The following is a 16,783-nucleotide window of genomic DNA, read 5'->3' as shown; positions in this document are numbered from 1 at the left end:
AGAATGAAAGAACATAGAGCTGTCTGGGATTGACATCTTTTTCCAGCTGAAGCTGAGGCAGAAATATCAGTGTCCTAGCTCTTTCTGGCACATTACCAGCTGTTACATCACATGGTCTGAGAGGAGCCCTGCTGTTGAATAGGACCTGTGAAGTAGGTGTGCTTTCTGCTGTGGTTTTCTACAAGCATTTAATTATTACTTCCAGAAAATGCAGGCTCTGTTCTGTTTTCTTTAGTCCATAGAAGAGACTTCTTTGCATCACTCAGCCTTCCCAGTTGCCAGTATATGTTTTGTGTACATAGGAAGGAGCAGTGTTTAACTTGGGAAGTGAATTTTGTCTGAGGTGGAGACTCATCTTCCTGTCTGAATTGTTTCAAAGTCCCAGCAAATACTTCTCAGAGGAGAAAGATTGCTTAATTCTCTCCTATGTCTCCTCTCTACACGTGGCTTGCTTCCAGAGGCTTAAAAGCATGTGTATTCACGTATGTTTTAAAACGGTGTAATGTAATGTTATTTGCTAAAGGATGTTTAACAACAAATAAGATTTTGTTACATCAGCTTAATATAAACACTGTTTCTTGTTTTGGTTATGTTTTGTTTTGTTTTCTTTTTGGCAAAGATTTGAAGACTTCCTTGCTCGCAAGTGGTCTTCCGAAAAGAGATTTGGTTTGGAAGGATGTGAAGTAATGATTCCTGCACTTAAGACCATCATTGACAAATCCAGTGAAATGGGAATTGAATATGTTATAATGGGGATGCCTCATAGGTAATGTTGATGGATACCTCCCGGTACCTCCCAGCAGATGAGTCTTAAAACAAATTTTGAGTTCTAGAAGTTTATTAAGGAACTTGATATTAAGAGCATCTAGTGTAGCAAGAGTTGGACGTAGCAAGTAATGGAAACACAGAACTGTAACAAATACCTGTCAGTGTGTGTAACAAATACCTGTCAGTGAGGGCTACAGGCTTCAAAGGTAAATGCTAGCAAAACTCTCTTCAGTGTTCTTTGAAGGGGCAAGCAAATGGAGCAGCAGCAATGGTATCTATCCCATTGCATAGAGTCTAGAACTGAGATGGCTTGGCAAGATAGTATCAAACTTACTTTTGCAGTCTGCCTTTAATTAATTATTAATGTCATTATATTAAGACTGTTAGATAGCTACAAAATTCATCGCGCCTACTTGGGTAAACAAGGAGGAGCTTTGCAATGGGAAGAAGGGTAGAATTGAAGGGTTTCAGGTTCAAAAGTTCAAAGTGAACTTCTTGTGAATTGCTGACAGGATGGCTTGCTGATTTTATAAGCTTCATTCTGTTCTCTCTATTATTACCATTTTTGAGACATAACTGTGTTTGGAATTTTTTTTAGAGGTAGACTGAATGTGTTGGCTAATGTAATCCGAAAAGAGCTGGAGCAGATCTTCTGTCAGTTTGATCCTAAACTTGAAGCAGCTGATGAGGTAAGATGCTTCTCCAATAGATCTGTGTAGAGAGGTCAACATTCAAGGTAGCGTTATAGTCATTTTGCTCATGTTTATTATGAAAAGAGCATCGTCAGCTGCTGAAATGCATGTCTTCTTTTGTAGTTTGAGCAATATGATTTGGCAAAGTTTCTTAACAAATTTAAAGACTGTACTGTACCTCTAATACGCAGAAGGTATCTCAGGACTGATTATGGATAGTTAAGTTCCAGGTCATTTGACTGAGTTTGTAATCCCTAAGCATATTTCTTCGTTTTATATAAATGAAAGGAGGGTTGATATTTTGTAAATATTTATCTGAAAATAAAATAGGAGCAATGCTCCAGTTTGAAATTATGGTGTCATGCTCATAGTACATATTGAGGTACAGTTAGCTAGATGCATTTTTCAGACTGAAAGCACAACTTTTTGGTGTAGTCAAGAGGATGCAACTGATACAAATGGCATTCCTGAATTGTGACTATGTTTTGCATGTTAGGGATCTGGGGATGTAAAATATCATCTGGGAATGTACCATGAGAGGATCAACCGAGCAACAAACAAGAAAATCACTCTGTCCCTGATGGCTAACCCTTCTCACTTGGAAGCAGTTGATCCCGTTGTGCAAGGGAAAACAAAAGCTGAACAGTTTTATCGGGGAGATACAGCAGGGAAGAAGGTAAATATTGTTTAATGTAGTAACACTTAGTGATAGCTTTTCATTTTTTTAATAAGAATAGCTTACGAGTAGTTTTGTATCACGGAGTCTTTCTCTTTTCCTCTTACACAAAAGGGATATATCACCTGTTGAACTAGATAAGGTTTTTGACATGCTACCTCAAGGGTAACTTCAGGAAGTAGGCTTAAACTTTCTTTCATTTGTGAACTAAGCAAAGACAGCAGAATGCTGAGAATTCTCTGGTTTATTATAAAAAGACAGTTCTATTTTGTAAGCATTACAGAAATATGGAGCAAAAAAATCCTGCTGAGAGGATTAAATTGCAGTTTTGCTTTCTAATATATCTGTGTGGATATGTATGTATAATTCTTCCTTTAGGTTATGTCCATATTATTGCATGGGGATGCTGCCTTTGCAGGACAAGGAGTGGTTTATGAGACATTTCATCTTAGTGACCTGCCATCTTATACCACGAATGGCACTATTCACGTTGTGGTCAACAACCAGGTAACAAGTAGAGCGTTTTCCAATCAGTTTGTTTTCTGAATAGTTGCTAGTGTATTTGGTTTTATTTTTGTTTTCATTAGCTGGGTGCATTGTCCCCTCTGTTCATTAGAATGGTTAGGATGTTTCTGAAAATTATCATAGTATCTAGCAACTCTTACTGAGTAATATTTTATTAACTATATTTATTTCATTCCATTTGTGAATTAAGTGTTTGTTTTGTTTGTTTTTAAGGAAACAAAATGTAGCTAGCTAGCCAAAATGAAAAGCTGATACTACTGCTGTCTAAATGACTATTAAATGCAAATCTTAAATATTTTAAATGAAGTAGGGGGTGATGCCCAACTTATTTTAATGGAATTTTCTGGAATTTTTAGATTGGCTTCACCACAGACCCCCGTATGGCCCGTTCATCTCCATATCCTACTGATGTTGCTCGTGTGGTCAATGCTCCCATTTTTCATGTGAATGCTGATGACCCTGAAGCAGTAATGTACGTGTGCAGTGTAGCTGCAGAATGGCGAAACACATTCAATAAAGATGTGGTGGTTGACTTGGTAGGTCTTGATTTTTTTCATTCTGTGTATTATGTACTACTTTCTTGCTTTTATGTGGGTTAGAAGACCCAGTAAAGAAACATACTTTGATTTTAATGGCCTTTAGTTTCTTTATTTAAACAAAGTAAAACAGTAATAGGTCCACAAGAATCGATAATTGTTTTTATACCTCCTAAAACCTCCTAAAATCTCTGTAAAACTATTAAATGGAAAGATTGCATTTTACATTTCTTCCTACTGACAGAAACAATCTTTCCCGTTGTAGGTTTGCTACCGTAGGAGGGGGCACAATGAAATGGATGAACCGATGTTCACCCAGCCTCTAATGTACAAGCAGATTCATAAGCAGGTGCCAGTGCTGAAGAAGTATGCTGACAAACTGATTGCAGATGGGACTGTAACACTGCAGGAGTTTGAGGTACATATTGGCAGAGTTAAAGCAAACTTAAGAAACTGTCAGTAGGAAGACATGAATGGCATTGTATAATGTTTGCTTAAGTGTGACTGTCAGCTATGTTTGATACTTCAGTTCTGTCTCATTCTAGAGTAATACTTACAAATTCAGCTCTTGGTACTCTCCTTTGTAGCACTTGTTTAATAAACTAAATAATTTATTTAGAGTAATGTGGGTAAGCATGTCTCTAGAAGGCAATTTGATCCTAGATAAAATTGAATTGTTTGCATAATTGTGATTTTCTTCAGAAGTTAAATAACTGGGCGTTTTATACTGAGTGATAGGTCTCATCTGTAAGATACAAAGGTGTTAAGTTTATCTGTTTTAAAATGAGAGTTTTTGTTTTACAGGAAGAAATTGCAAAGTATGATAGAATATGTGAAGAAGCATATACTAGATCTAAAGATAATAAGATCCTACATATCAAGCACTGGCTCGATTCACCTTGGCCTGGTGAGGAGCGTCCTTTCACTTATCCTAGTGTTAATATTGTTGTGCTTTTATTTTAAGTCCATATTCTAGGACTCTTAAATTCTTTTTATCAGACAGTGTTCCTTTAAAACAGAATATGTGACCTTTGTTTTGCCCCTGTTAATAGTAAATAAAACATTCTGCCAGATCAGCTTGGAAGAGATGCTTTTGTTAAAAACTATGCAAAGTAAGGTGTGACTTTGAAAAAGATATCTTTTCAGTTTAGTAGAGAAGTGTTTTTCCTGCAATATTAATAGTGTCTCTGCCTTCAGAGATTATTTTTTTTTGAGGGATTGAAGTGCCATATGCCTTTTATTGGCTGCCTCTGCCCACATAGTTGGACTTCACAGGTTATAAAGACAGAAACAAAAAAAATCATTGTGTACCTGTAAGATTAAGTTCTGTTGTCATATAATCAAAACGATCCTGTCTCCCAGTGAAAGGTGAAGAACTAGGTTTAGATTGCTGCTTAGAATGTCTTAAGAGTTGTGAGTTTTTAAATTAGTTGTAGATAGTGTAGGTATATCTTGATCAGTCCTTGAACATCTCACTACATTTTTTTACTTCCAGGATTCTTTAATGTGGATGGAGAACCCAAGAGTATGTCTTGTCCTCCAACTGGCATTTCAGAAGACCTGCTGACTCATATTGGCAATGTAGCGAGTTCAGTGCCAGTCAAAGACTTCAAAATACATGCAGGTCAGCTATATTCTTCATTTCTCCTGGTGGCTGGGTTTCTTGCTCAGATTTTATGTTTCTGCTGCTGGGTTGTTTTCTAAAGAGTAAAATGCCTGTGACTTTTATTTTAACTCTTCCATCCTATGGGCAAGGAGAATGTGACAGTTAACATCCTGCTGCTTATTCTCAGCATAATGTTCTTTCAGTATCATGCCACTTCTGGTCCTTACCTCATTTTAATGAGATTTTCCTCTGAGGGTGGTAAAAGTCTCTTTATAATGTTAACACCTCCTTTCATTCTTCAAGTCCTTGTGGTAAATGCTGCCTCTATGCTGCGGGTTTGTGGACTTACTGGAAAGTAAGGCACCCATCTCAGGAAGCACTATTAATGTGGTTTTTTTAACGCTAAAACCAGTGGTAATATGAGGTGCACCTATGACACTTTTTTTGTAGTTAGATAACTTTCTATGTGGGAATATATCTAACTTGTGTTTTGTCTTACCAAGTTATAAAACCTTCACTGTAAGAAAACAGCTCTTGTTTGCCAACTGAAAAGCTGTTGGCAGCTGCTACAAATTTCCCATTTATATGATATTCGTAGTATTGATCAATCCATCCTGTTTCACTTTGCAGCATCTCCAGAAGTCCAGTAAGACAAATGCCAAGGAAAAATGAGAGTGAGAAAGAGAGAAGAAAAAAAAAAAATCATGAACCCAATAGCCGATATTTTCAGTCTCTTATAAAACAGTACTTGGTGTTAGAGGTGTGAAAATAAATCTTTAGGAAGAAGTATTTCACCATGAGTCTTTTTTTATTGTCCTCAGTAGTTTCTGACACAGCCAGTCTTATTTTCTTCTTCTAAACCAAGGTATGAACATTATGCAACGCTTTGCCTAGGAAACAAGTTATTTTACTTTGCTAGCACCTTAATTCTAGAAGAACAACTTGTCGACCCTATTAGGATCTATGTTTGAGTTAGCCAGTGGGGAAGGAGGATGGTGAATACAATATGAATATAAAAGACCTCTCAAGTAAGTCCATTGATTTTTGATATTTATTCCTATATAGGTCTCTCTCGGATTTTGAGAGCCCGCTTGGAAATGACCAAGAACAGGGTAGTTGACTGGGCCTTAGCAGAATACATGGCTTTTGGCTCTTTTCTAAAAGAAGGAATCCACGTCCGACTAAGCGGACAGGATGTGGAGAGGGGTACTTTTAGGTGAGTACAATGATAACTGTTAAATGCTGTCCCATACTTAAAGAAACACCTTGGCATTTTTCAAACAGTATGGTGATCTGTGGGGAAGGGCAAGTTGGGGCTGTTCAGCATCAGTCTGAATGTTCTGCATTCTGGCACTCAAGAGTAATCGAATCTCCTGTGTCTCTGTATGCAGCATTTTAAAGAATTGTATTTAAAGCAGAGCAAATGTTCTTAGATATTTTCTTCCTTTTTTTGCTGAAAAAAAGAAATATGTATTTTTTCTTTCTGCTTTTTGACTAAAAATTCAGCTGCAATTCATCCAATTGCTGAGAAGTAAAAGAAGGGTATTTGCTGATGCAGATCATGTAGTCTTTTAAATACCATTCCAGTGGTGGCTACCTGAAGCTTGGGTATCCTGTGAGCAAACATGTTGATAATTGGCAAGCCTTTTTAAAGTGAAATAAGGTCCTTTGTACTGAGACTACATATGACTATGGAGCTTGAAGGAATGCAAAATCTGATAATTCGGTAAAGTATATACAGTTCTGCCTTACCTGATTCTCCATGGAGTAACATGTTAACGATGTGTTTAATTGCAGCCTTTGATGTGAAGCTCATTGCTGGGGGTGAATGAACTAGCAGCTGCACTATGCTTCATTGTGAATGCTTGCAGAAAAGAGAGATAAATTTCAGTGCCTGTCTTCTCTGGAACAGTGCTGTGTTTCTGTGCCGAGGTTCATTTAGTATCCAGTCTTTTGGACATTCTTCTTTTGCTCCTATAAAAAAATGGCATGTTTAACAAAATCCTTTGGACAAGACATGAAAACAAAACTGAAAATCGTGACATTTCCACCCCCTACCCCTCTGATTTCTTATCCTCATTCACTTCAGTACTGTGGTCTTGTAAAGTGGTGATCCCCTCCTAGGAGAGGAACATACATGTTCATTGTTGAGCAGACTACTGACTTGTTTCAGGAGGGTACCTAGTTGTGTCTAGCACACACCTATAGACTTGTCATGAGAATAGTATTCTCAGTTCTTTGCTTTGGTGGAAGAGGATTTTCCAGAACAGTCATCCAGGTTTTTCTTGATGTTTAAGATAAAAATAATTGTTATGCTCACAGCAACATAGGGAAAAAAATAAAAAACTTGTTCAAATAAAAACCTATTCAAGTTGTTGAAGACTAGCTAAGGATTCATGTGCCATCTGGATTTTATTAGTCTTATCAATAGGCAGAAGCTGGATAAAGCTGCAGATAGAACCACTGGGCCCCTTCTCATCTTGGAGGGAAAGAAAGGGGAAGAGAGAGACTTGATTTTGTACTGATTTGATGTCAGTAAACCTGAGAATTGCACAACAGCAATTATCTGGCTTGTATGTACATTTCTGGCTGTCTGTCTATGGTCATTGTAATCACCTTTTGCTGGGGAAACACAAAACTTTGTGCTGAAGAAGCTTATCGCCTAGCTAGACCTTCTATCTTTGGCTGAATGGCAAAAATAACATAATGGTGGCAAAAAGATTTTCTGCTTAACAGCTGTCTAGTATGTCTGTTTTCCCCTTTCTGTCTACTTCCCTCCCTATGCTTTGCTTCAAATATTCTGTGTTTTCCTGGCCTTATATTATTGACTGCTAAATAAATTTCAGAGCTCTTTTGCTACCATTTGTTTTATAGCAAAGGGAAGCACAAAAAGATTCAGTCACCAGTTCAGTGTTGGCATCTATATAACACACAGTAGTTGTTACCAGTATAATAACTGTCCTTATGTTAGCAGTTGTAAAGCTGGACATATTGGTGTGATTCACTCAGTTAGTCTGCTCAGGGAGTTAATGGATTACAGTAATTACTTCAGTCATCTCTGTTTTGGTAGCATTCCTCTGTGCCTCATTCTAATGTTGATTAATGGTGTTCTGTAGAACTGTAAATGGTGCATGTGAATGGAAATAACAGGAAAGAGGATACAACTGCTTCAAGTCTTCGTGCTGAGATTTCATTCGATTACATTTTTGCATAAAAGACAAATAACAGTTTATTTAAGGAAAAGATTAATAGAATTTGCCAGGGAGGTAAAGTGAAACACTTTTAATAAAAATTTTATTCATCCTTTTGTTTGTTTGTTTGGGTTTTCATTTGGTTTTGTTTGGGTTTTTTCTTTGTTTTGGGTTTTTTGGTGGTTTTTTTTTTGTTTTTGTTTTTTTTTTACTTTAAATGGTCTGTTCTATAGCAACAACCTCCATACTCCTTTTCCCCTTCCCCCTAGTTCTTCTAGGGACAAGGTATTTTCAGTTTCCGTGAGTGCTTGAAATCAAGCTTGTATAGTCAAAGTCCATGTAGTGCAGCAATTGTATTTAGACAGGTAACTGTATCACTAGATTTCAGCCAAACCAGGGTTGTGTGTAAAGCAAAGGTAACTATGTTGCTTGCATGCTTTCTAGGACGTAGGGTTGAAGGTTTGTCTTTCAAAATAGGTCTGTTAAAGCCCAAAGTTTTTTTTAACTAATAAATTGCTTTCAACAACTATTTGCAGCCATCGTCATCATGTGCTTCATGATCAAGAAGTTGACAAGAGAACGTGTGTTCCCATGAATCATCTCTGGGAGCAGCAGGCCCCCTATACCGTGTGTAACAGCTCCCTTTCTGAATACGGTGTTTTAGGTATGTCTTGGGGTAATTTTCTGATAGACCTTAATAAGTCTTAAACAAGATGTAGGAAATTATGACTGCTAATTTAAAGGTATTTTTTTCAGACCTTGCTTTAATGTGGTTAAGCTTTCTGGGTGCAAAGTTTTACTTTGTTACTTGAGTTTGACAAGTCTAAAACCAAACCTCTCCTGCTTAGTAGCATTTAATAATAAGCAAACTCTGCCTTTGTGATATTTTGACATTATCATAATAGTCATGTTTTTGATCAGGTGTGAACCAGGAATTACAGAACAGGGGCCTAAAATCCAATCAAAATGCCTTAAGCTGATTTCCCTCCACCCCCTGATAAAAGAAGTTCTATCAGGAGATTCAGTAAATTTACCCTCTTCATTGTACGATTTGTCCCTTATCGTCTTCTTACCTTGAATGTTTTTTAAAAAAATCATTGTAGTATAACCTTTAAGCTCAACTTAGGTTTTTATCTTACAGTGTACTATGGTGGGTCTCTGTTTTAATGTATATTTTATTTTTAACATTTTAGAATAAAATAAAAATTAGAGGGAAAACTTCAGCTAGTGTGTGTGTGTGTTTGCTCTTGGGTTTTGTTTCTTTGGTTTGTTTGCTTTCTTTAAATTTTTAATGCCTTGCCTGTGGGATCAGCCATATGAATTTGCAGGTTTTTTTTGCAAAACTTTCTGCACTCTTCAAATAACACACGTATTTGTTTAGGCTGCTTAGAACCTGCTTGTACTTCAGAACTGTAAACTGGGAGACTAAAGTAGTTTTTTGGTGGGTAAGTCGCAGAATCAGTCCCATTAGTATTCAGTGGGACATAACATAGTAATGAGAGAAGATTAATTTCAGAGAATAACATAGCTATACAAGAAGCAGAGCTCAGCAAGAAAGAGAATGGAAAAAAGCTGTAAAGCAGTTATATATGGAAGAGGTATCAGAGCTCTCCCTCTCAGGTTCTGGCATCCCTTAAACAAGCATCTCCCCACATTTTACAATTTTGGGATTCAGCTGAAAGTTTCCATCTTCTGCGGTTGCTCGTGGCAATGCTGGAACATGCACCTAATCCTTTCCCAAAAGGAGAGGAACTGTCAACAGAATCAAGGACACTTTGTAATACAGATATAAAAATCCATGCCAGCTTTATCTGAACTGCTATTCTGAACATGCTAGTTCAAGAAAACAAATACTTGTGATAGCATTACTCATAGTGAATTATATTTTTGGTAGTGGACAGGCATTTTACCTTCAGCCACAGAGAATGGATAACCTCACTGACATGATGAGGGTGGCAAGAGGAATGTGGAGCGCAAAACCAATACATCTGATAATTTATCAAAAATGTTATTGATTCTGTGGATAGATAATGAAATATTTTTTCATATCCATTTCAGAGCTAGTGTGAAGGAAAAGGATGAAGCACTGTAGGAGATGAAGACGGGAATTGATAGCTGCTGTGAAGTTCCAAAAATCTGATTACTTAGTCATTTTTACTTATGCTACATAATACTTATTGCTAATAATATTAAAATTAAAGTGGTATAAAATTGGTAAGCCTTAGTGTGAGCTGAAGAGCTGAGATTCTGGAGGTATTTTTGTTAGCTCTGTGGCAGAATCAGTGTGAACAGAAGTTTGTCTCTCTATAAGCTAATACAGTAACATGTAAACTCTTGTTTGCAAGAGAGGATGTGTATAAACACAATAAAAATAATTGGCGTAGCTAAAAAGCAAGAATTTAATTTCAGAGAGTGATTTTTTTTCTTTCTTTGTTTGTTTCCAATTTCCTGTTCTTTCTCATAGTTTGGTCTGGGCTTTCTTAACTTGAGCCAATTTACAGTGTAGCTGCAAATGTAGTGGGTGTGTCATAGGTTTCTGGTTTTGGTTTTGTTTTATTTGGTTGTTGGTTTTTTTAATATTCAAATAACATATCCAAATGTGAAAGTGACGTGTCTGGATGTGGTTGCAGTTTGATTTTATTCCAAAACTTACACATCAGTAGGTCTTGGAATTTTGCTTCAGCATATGTGATGACAGGTTCTTCAAAACTAATAATGTCAAGAGTTTTAGTTGTTAAGAACTTTAAATCCCTTGTGTCTGAACTGTTTTCTAACAGTAAAGGAAATTAAATTTCTAGAAAGAGTTGATGAGATGGATCTTTTTTTCCCCTAGAAATGTCATGTTTCTATGTTGAAGTGATTTTATAATTAAGTTTTCTCTCCTTATCTAGTTTTTATATATCAGGCTTTTTCAACATGTTTACTCCTGTGTATTGTATCTATAGAGAGACAGTGTTGGGATAAGCAGTAGTGCGTGAACATGTGGTATCTCAGTCAAAGAGGAGCTATTAGAATTGTTACCTGTTTGGCCGGTAACATCACCAGGTCTCCTTTTTAGTACATGGAAGAATAAGTGAGTGCTTACAGGTCAATGAGTTGATTCTTCAGGTGTAGCAAAACCCCCAACACTTTATTTTCTCTAACTGCTATTTCTACTTGTCCTGGTTTCAGCTGTGACACTTACTTTTCTTCCTAGTAGCTGGTACAGTGCTGTGTTTTAGCTTTAGTCTGAGAACAGTGCTGATAACATGCTGATGTTTTAGTTGTTGCTAAGTAGCACTTACCCTGGTCAAGGACTGAAACTTTTCAGTCTCTCATGCTCTGCCAGTGAGGAGGGGGACAAGAACCCAAGACGAAGCAGAGACAGGACACCTGACCCAAACTAGCCAAAGGGGTATTCCATGCCACAGCACGTCATGCCCAGTTTATAAACTGGGGGGAGTTATCTGGAAGGCCCAGGTTGCTGCGCAGGTTGGGCTGGGTATTGGTCGCCAGGTGGTGAGCAGTTGTTTTGAGAATCACTGCTGTTTACTGAGTTTTCATTACTTCTCTTGTTCTTTCCTATTATTATCATTATTGTTATTGTTGGTATTCTTTCTATTATCACTATATTGTACTTTAGTTATTGGACTGTTCTTACCTCAACTCTTGGGTTTTAAATTCTTTTGATTCTCCTTGTCCCACCTGGAGGAGGGGAAAAAGGAGAAGTGTGAGTGGCTGCGTGGTGCTGAGTTACTGGCTGGGTTTAGACCACAACCCTACTATATGAGCCTGTTACAAGGAACACTTTGGGATTAGTGGCCTAAAGTGTTTGGTGAGAGTTGAGAAGGTTGTGAGAGGATGTAAATGAAAATGTGTTAAGAATTTAATTTATGACTATGTTAACGTGCAGCACCTCAGAAGCATTTTGGGAATTCCCTTAGTTTCTGTGAATTAGAGCAAAGTAAAAATGGATTGAACAGCCCAGTATGATAAAACTACAGATTATTTTCTTGGCAGGTACATAAACCAAAGGCTGGCATCTCTTCAGAGCTGTGAGCTTTGCACCAAGTTATTGTTGAGCTGGTTAGGAATACCTGGGGTGTAACTGCTCCATTAAAATGATACTCTGGCAAGACTGATTTCACTTCTAAATAAAACTAAGGCAGTCTTGTTAACTTGTAGTTCAAACAGTTGCTTATGTTTTGTACAAAGGAAGCTGTGGAGTGTGTGTACTGGGGCATTAAATCAGAGTATTTAACAACCTCTGATAATTTTATTTGACATCCTATGTTTACTATTTTTAGCTATATCCAGGTTATCGCAATTTAGTTGTGCATCCACTCATCTAGCTATAAATTTTCCCTTTTGCTGAGTCTGAATGTCTTGTAGTATAAATGACAGCTCTGTGAAGTCATTTAAGCTAAAAAGTTTGTCTGAGTTCATTTGCTGATTGAGATGAAGGAGAAAATCAAGACTAACTTACAGGTGCTCCATGCTACCTGTTTTTTAAATACTTGAAGGAATCTCCAGTCTTTCTTTACTGCCCTCAGTGTTGATTGTCCATCAAGGTGTGATTCTCTGTCAGGTTCAGTAGGAGTTTTGAGCAGCCTTGGGCTGTAGCATCCCGTACTGGGAACTTCCAGGGAATATGCAGGCAAGACACACTTGGGACTAGTGTGTAGTTCAGCAAATTTCTGAACCATGAGACCTGGAGTACAGCTTTTTCAAGAGGGAAGGTCATGTTCAAAACAGAAGATGAAGGGGGGAGGACAGGTATTGATTTAACCTTTTCTTACAATACAGTTCTAGGATGAAATATGTAGTATTGCTACTCATGTAGAACAACATGTTTTTAAGAATGCGAGTAGCAAATGCAGTTATATGTCAGAAATTGTGTTGGGAAATATGACAGACTGAAGTAACCAAGGACCAGGTTTTCAATGGCATCTGTATGGAGCTCTAAGAAGGCATCAGCCTTTCTGTGTAATAGGGTCAGCCACCGGATGGGTGTTAACTTCACTTTCTCCTGGGCTGTGTTTGAGTTTGTGAGAGGATGCATGTCCCTGTGCATGTTCCTGTGCTTAAATTTTCTCTTAAACATAGCAGAAATCTCAATTTGTAACTTTCCTCATTCTGACATTAAGTCCTTGCACTGATAAGCCCTCTATATCCATTAGTTAATGTTCATGCCTTAAGTCACTTTGAAATCATATTGAATTAAGCTGTAGTTTTACTTATGTTAATTGAAAAACTACAGTTCTTACAGCAATCATGAAAAGTGCTGTGGGGGAAAAAACAGCATAATATGCTGCGTAAGCTGCCACTTTGCTTGACAACACCTCTTTCTCTTCCAGAGTGACAAAAAGAACAGTAAGGGAGCACAGCAGGAGCTGGACTAATAGGAACAAGCATTTCTGCTGCGCCTGTCATCTAGGGACCTTAATGAAGTTCAGCAATTAAAACATTAGTTTTGCAACCTTAGTCAAGTGCTGTGTATTTTTCTTTCCTCTCTCTCCTCAGTTTGGAAGTTTACCAAACTGCTGTGCTGGGTCCTGGTCCCCTGTGACCTGGTGTACTGAGGCCTGAGTAGCTGCCTGGTGTTCAGGAGCTGGCTGGTAGCTCACCACCACCCTTTGGTGTGCTGATTTTTTACCTGTCATTCTTTGAAAGCTACACCTTGCAGCCTGGTTGTCTTGTTGCTGGATTTCCTCACAGCTTAAGCCTTTCTGTTTCTAGCTGTGTAAGAGTTAATCCTTTAAACTTTGCACAGAATTCTGAAGAAATGTTCAGGTCTTGTCTCTGCAGACACAATAAAAGTTTGCAAGTCTCTGCTGCAGTTTTTTTAACCCTTTACTCTGGTCTGAGGTTGAGCCTTCATGAGGGGCCTGGGTAGAAACCTGCTCCCCTGATGTTTATGTCCCATCTCTAGAACTGTGGGGTCTTTCTAGTTCAGGTCAGCTTCCCTGATCTTGACTCATCTAGTGCCACAACAGAGCCCTTTCAGAAGAAACACCTCACCTTCTCCTGGGTTGTTCACCTGTATCTGTCTAGATGACTTTCCACCTATATATATATATATATATATACACATATATATATTTAATTTAGCAGTTCAGAACTTGTTCTTTAAATGATTTTCTCCACATGCAGGTAGGAGTAAGTAATTCTTGACAGAATCCCTTGTTATAATCGCTGGTGGAATAGCTTTAATTTTAGGAACTCTCATTGTCATTTACCAGGTGGAAATTGAGTTCTGGTGTACCAGTGATGGCTTTACCACAAACATATGTTCTGTAAAATAGTAGTCTTGGCAAAACTAATTTCAAAGTATTAATCAGAATGTGTAGATTACATTTGAATATATTTTCCAGATACTTTTATGGCTTGCAGAGGTATCTGTTAGGATCGCACCTTTAATGCAGCTTCACCTGGGTCATTTTCACCTTGTGGAGATTATTGGCACAAAGGCAACAACAGGGTAGCAAATGAGAAATGACACTGTTTTTAACGTGAATTTTAGGGGTGATTTTGGCATATGAAACAGGATTATGTGTGTGCTCTGACTAAGGTTTAAATAAGCATATTGCTCCATACTCTTTGAAAAGCCCTGTGTAATTATTGGTAACTCTAAGCTGTCAAGACCTCAGTTCATTCTTTCTAAAAGCTAGATTACCCTATCCTTACAGAGAGCAGCATATGCACAAGTAAGTCTTGAACATATTGCATACTTTCTCAAGCATGTCACCCAATCAGTAGAAATGGTCTCTTAATGCTTGTGTAAAATTAGAATGGGATTCAGGCCTATCTAGGGAAATCTGTTTTTCAGATACCTTTGGGAACACGCCTTGAAGGAGTTGTGTATTTTTTTCCCCACTGTTTGCATTGTGCTAAAAAGAATAGAATCGCATAAATAAGGAGGACAGAGATTTAAAATACGTTCTGAAAGAAAGGTCACTCAGGCCAAAGGAATGGTCAGCAAAAGTCATCCTCTTTGGAAATGCACTGTCATGGTGACTCAAAGATGAAGGGCCTTCTGTCTGACTTACCAGTCTCCTTTTGGCCTCTAACTTCCTAGTTGCCTTTTGGTGTGAACATGAGCATCTGCTGGAGTCATGGATGGACTGTTCAGAGTTCAGGAATCCAGAAGCCAAGCGACTCAAGGATTTCTTGCTGGTAAACAAAAAGCTGGGTTGGAACTACCAAAGAGTAGAAGTAGACTGTGAAGACACACTATAAAAACAATATGTAAAACTGTTTTCACTCTGAGTAAAACATTTCACTTGAAGCTCTTGTTGCTTTTTGTCTTACACAGTTAATTTGTCCTGCAGTTGTCCCTCTGCTAACCTTCCAGGAAAGTCTGTATATTGACACTGGCTGAAGAGCCTGATCCTGGAGCAGGAGAAATCCTGTAGTCCCAATTTAGCTGTAATCGTTGAGTAAAGCTAAAGCAATTTCAGTTTCATGCACAGATGATCTATATCAAAACTTCATGTCAAGTGTTGGAAGGATGTTTCTTGTAATTTGTATTACAGAGGGACTTACTTGATCCATGACTACTCTCACTAGTTTTGTTGAGGGTTTTCCTTGTGGAACAGGACAAGTTAGTTTAAACTTTCTGTAACCACATGTCATTAGTTCTCATTTTTTAAAGGCAGGAATGCTTGTCCTTCACTCTCCTTTTTTTTACTTTTTTTCTTCCCCTCTCTCCCCCATCTTCCACCCATTTGTTTGTTTGGGTTTTGTTTTTTTTTTTCCAGTAAAGTTTTCAGGGAAGGAACTACTTGTGTATGTCTGTGGTGTTCAGCACATGAAGATGTCAGCCTTAGCTTAGATCTCTGAGTATCTCTCTGATAGAGAATGTACCGTAAAAGTTGAACAAAAAAGAAAAAGGGCAAAGAAAGTTTGAACAGGTTTGACTTGGTCTTGAAATCTTCCTCCATAGCTATGTCAATTACCTGCCACTGACAGCATTAAAGTAACTCATGTGCTGTATGTGCCACATGTTCTCTTCTGCCTCATGATGGCCTGAGAATCTTTCAGTGCTTGGAATGCCAGGCCATCTTAAAGGTACTTTAGGTATTTTTCTATTATTGCTTATATAATTGTTTGGTATTATAGTTCTCTTTGAAGTAATTCTCTTACCCACTGAATTGCAAAAATTGAGCTCTCCTAGAGGGACTGCAGCCTCCAGTTACTAGGGTATGAATCACAAATGATAAGTATATGAGAGATGTCAGCTATTACTTGCAGGTGACCCTGTAAGAAGCCTTCTGTGTATGGAGAATGTCAAGATGCTAAGCTTGTATCTTCCATGGAGCCTGAGTTTTTTGAACTTCCTGAAACTTCTAATTAGAAGAGTTGCATAGTAGGCTTGGCCGGGGCTAGAAACTATAGTTCCAGTGATTTTGAGTTTTAGCAAGAGTTTACTGTAGTTTACTGAATACTGGTGCTCACAAAGCAGTATTGGATTTTACTGATATGTAATATTTAGGAAGCATATTAGGTACCTGACCTATGATTGTATTTGGCTTATAGCCACCTATGGGTCTAGAAAATACTTTCCATAACTCGAAAAAAGAGTTACAACTCAGTATCATAGCTTTTTAAATAAAATGTTGCCACAGCAAAGGTAGTTGCTTTGCAGGTATAGCCTTCAGTGGGAGTCTTCCCATGTTGCAGTTCTGCATTTGGAAACAGATCTTTATATTGTGTGCAGAATTCAAAAACTTCAACATAAACTGTATTTATCCAGCAAATATTTATTCTATATGTTTATTGAATCAATTTTCCTTCAGTCAGAACCTTAA

At 37.7% G+C, this 16,783-nt stretch overlaps 1 protein-coding gene across 2 annotated transcripts in view; it reads left to right on the top strand.

Annotated features, from left to right (window-relative positions):
• OGDHL (oxoglutarate dehydrogenase L) overlaps window positions 1-16,783 on the top strand; it is a 47,584-nt gene that overhangs the window by 17,907 nt on the left and 12,894 nt on the right. The window contains exons 6-16 of one of the 2 annotated variants that reach the window (XM_057421539.1): window positions 620-766; window positions 1,367-1,457; window positions 1,957-2,136; window positions 2,515-2,643; window positions 3,018-3,197; window positions 3,463-3,615; window positions 4,002-4,104; window positions 4,693-4,821; window positions 5,869-6,019; window positions 8,531-8,658; window positions 10,053-10,114. In XM_057421539.1, coding sequence (XP_057277522.1) covers window positions 620-766; window positions 1,367-1,457; window positions 1,957-2,136; window positions 2,515-2,643; window positions 3,018-3,197; window positions 3,463-3,615; window positions 4,002-4,104; window positions 4,693-4,821; window positions 5,869-6,019; window positions 8,531-8,658; window positions 10,053-10,063 — 1,402 coding nt within the window. In that variant the 3' untranslated portion in view covers window positions 10,064-10,114. Of the gene's footprint in view, window positions 1-619; window positions 767-1,366; window positions 1,458-1,956; window positions 2,137-2,514; window positions 2,644-3,017; window positions 3,198-3,462; window positions 3,616-4,001; window positions 4,105-4,692; window positions 4,822-5,868; window positions 6,020-8,530; window positions 8,659-10,052; window positions 10,115-16,783 lie in introns of those variants that run through there. The other variant, XM_057421538.1, reaches the window with a different exon arrangement.

Source organism: Pezoporus wallicus, unplaced genomic scaffold (genome assembly GCF_028554395.1).
Source record: "Pezoporus wallicus isolate ANWC-B61680 ecotype Strahan unplaced genomic scaffold, APGP_CSIRO_Pwel_v1 contig_4816, whole genome shotgun sequence".
In the NCBI taxonomy this organism is placed as follows: domain Eukaryota; kingdom Metazoa; phylum Chordata; class Aves; order Psittaciformes; family Psittacidae; genus Pezoporus; species Pezoporus wallicus.
The sequence above is the reverse complement of the archived record's forward strand: the minus strand, read 5'-3'. Positions and strand labels throughout refer to the sequence as shown.